The 2,015-nt window shown below is 69.3% G+C and overlaps 1 protein-coding gene across 1 annotated transcript; it reads left to right on the top strand.

The window, feature by feature from the left end:
- LOC130587655 (leucine-rich repeat-containing protein 4B-like) lies at positions 1 to 2,010 on the top strand (the record flags this gene model as incomplete). Its single annotated transcript, XM_057388631.1, has 1 exon — positions 1 to 2,010. A coding segment is annotated over one exon (2,010 nt), but the record flags the coding sequence as incomplete, so codon positions are not given.
- Between the last annotated feature and the right edge of the window lie 5 nt (positions 2,011 to 2,015).

Genomic DNA, 2,015 nt, shown 5'->3' with positions numbered 1-2,015 from the left:
CTGCGGCCACCATCGCCGTCGTCTCTACGGCCACCAGTGCGGCCATCATTGCGGCCATCACCGCTGCCACCACTCCGGCCACCTCCGCAGCCATCTCTGCGGTCACCAGTGCGGCCATCACCGCGGCCATCACCGCAGCCCTCTCTACAGCCACCTCTCCGACCATCTCTCCGGCCACCACCGCAGCCCTCACTGTGGTCACCTCCGCGGCCACCCCTCCGTCCACCTCCCCCGCCCATCCCCGTCCTCCTCCTCCTCCTCCTCACCTCGCTGAGCTCCGGCCGCATCCCCTCCGCGGTCACCGCCGCCTCCTCCTCCTCCTCGGTGTCCGGAGCTCCGTGTCCGGCCGCCTGCACCTGCAGCAACCAGGCCAGCCGCGTGATCTGCACTCGCCGCGAGCTGCTGGAGGTGCCGGCCAGCATCTCGGTCAACACGCGCTACCTGAACCTGCAGGAGAACCACATCCAGGTGATCCGCACCGACACCTTCAAGCACCTGCGCCACCTGGAGATCCTCCAGCTCAGCCGGAATTTGGTCAGGAAAGTGGAGGTGGGAGCGTTCAACGGGCTGCCCAACCTCAACACGCTGGAGCTGTTCGATAACCGCCTCACCACCGTGCCCACGCAGGCCTTCGAGTACCTGAGCAAACTGCGCGAGCTGTGGCTGAGGAACAACCCCATCGAGAGCATCCCCAGCTACGCCTTCAACCGCGTGCCCTCGCTGCGCCGCCTGGACCTGGGCGAGCTCAAGCGCCTCGAGTACATCTCGGAGGCGGCGTTCGAGGGCTTGGTGAACCTGCGCTACCTCAACCTGGGCATGTGCAACCTGAAGGAAATCCCGAATTTAACGGCGCTGGTGCGGCTGGAGGAGCTGGAGCTGTCCGGCAATCGGCTSGGCCGCGTCCGGCCGGGCTCGTTCCAAGGGTTGGGCAGCCTGAGGAAGCTGTGGCTGATGCACGCGCGGGTGGCGGCGGTGGAGAGGAACGCGTTCGACGATCTGAAAGCGCTGGAGGAGCTGAACCTGGCGCACAACGAGCTGGCCTCGCTGCCCCACGACCTCTTCGCGCCGCTGCACCGGCTGGAGCGCGTGCACCTGCACCACAACCCCTGGCGCTGCGACTGCGACGTGCTGTGGCTGAGCTGGTGGCTGCGCGAGACGGTGCCCAGCAACACCAGCTGCTGCGCCCGCTGCCACGCKCCGCCGGCGCTGCGCGGCCGCTACCTGGGCGAGCTGGAGCCCGGCCACTTCACCTGCTACGCGCCGGTCATCGTGGAGCCGCCGGCCGACCTCAACGTCACCGAGGGCATGGCGGCCGAGCTCAAGTGCCGCACGGGCACGGCCATGACGTCGGTCAACTGGCTGACGCCCAACGGGACGCTGATGACGCACGGCTCGTACCGCGTGCGCATCTCGGTGCTGCACGACGGCACGCTCAACTTCACCAACGTCACCGTGCAGGACACCGGCCAGTACACCTGCATGGTGACCAACGCGGCCGGCAACACCACGGCCACCGCCACGCTCAACGTCTCGGCGGCCGACGCGGCGGCGGCGGCGGCGGCGGCGGCGGCGGCCACGGGCTACACCTATTTCACCACGGTCACCGTGGAGACCACCGAAGGGGCCGGAGGAGATGACCAAGCGCCCCAAACGGCCGCCGCGCCCACGGCCGGATGGGAACCGGGCGCGGCCGGTGCCTCCACGGCCGCTCCGGCCACTCGCGCCACCGGCAAACCCTTCACCGTGCCCATCACGGCGGCGGCGGCCGGAGCGGCGGCCGGAGGGGCGGCATCCGGAATCGGGGGCGGGGGTCTCCAGGATTTGGACGACGTCCTCAAGACCACCAAGATCATCATCGGCTGCTTCGTGGCCATCACCTTCATGGCCGCCGTCATGCTGGTGGCGTTCTACAAGCTGCGCAAGCAGCACCAGCGCCACAAGCACCGCGGCGGCGCCGCCCGCGCCGTGGAGATCGTCAACGTGGAGGACGAGCTCGGGGGTCCCGGCGCCGGGGG

Source organism: Malurus melanocephalus, unplaced genomic scaffold (assembly GCF_030028575.1).
Source record: "Malurus melanocephalus ecotype Western Australia unplaced genomic scaffold, MMel_1.1 scaffold_2202, whole genome shotgun sequence".
NCBI classification, from domain to species: Eukaryota; Metazoa; Chordata; class Aves; order Passeriformes; family Maluridae; genus Malurus; species Malurus melanocephalus.
This window is presented reverse-complemented; position numbering and strand designations above follow the sequence as displayed.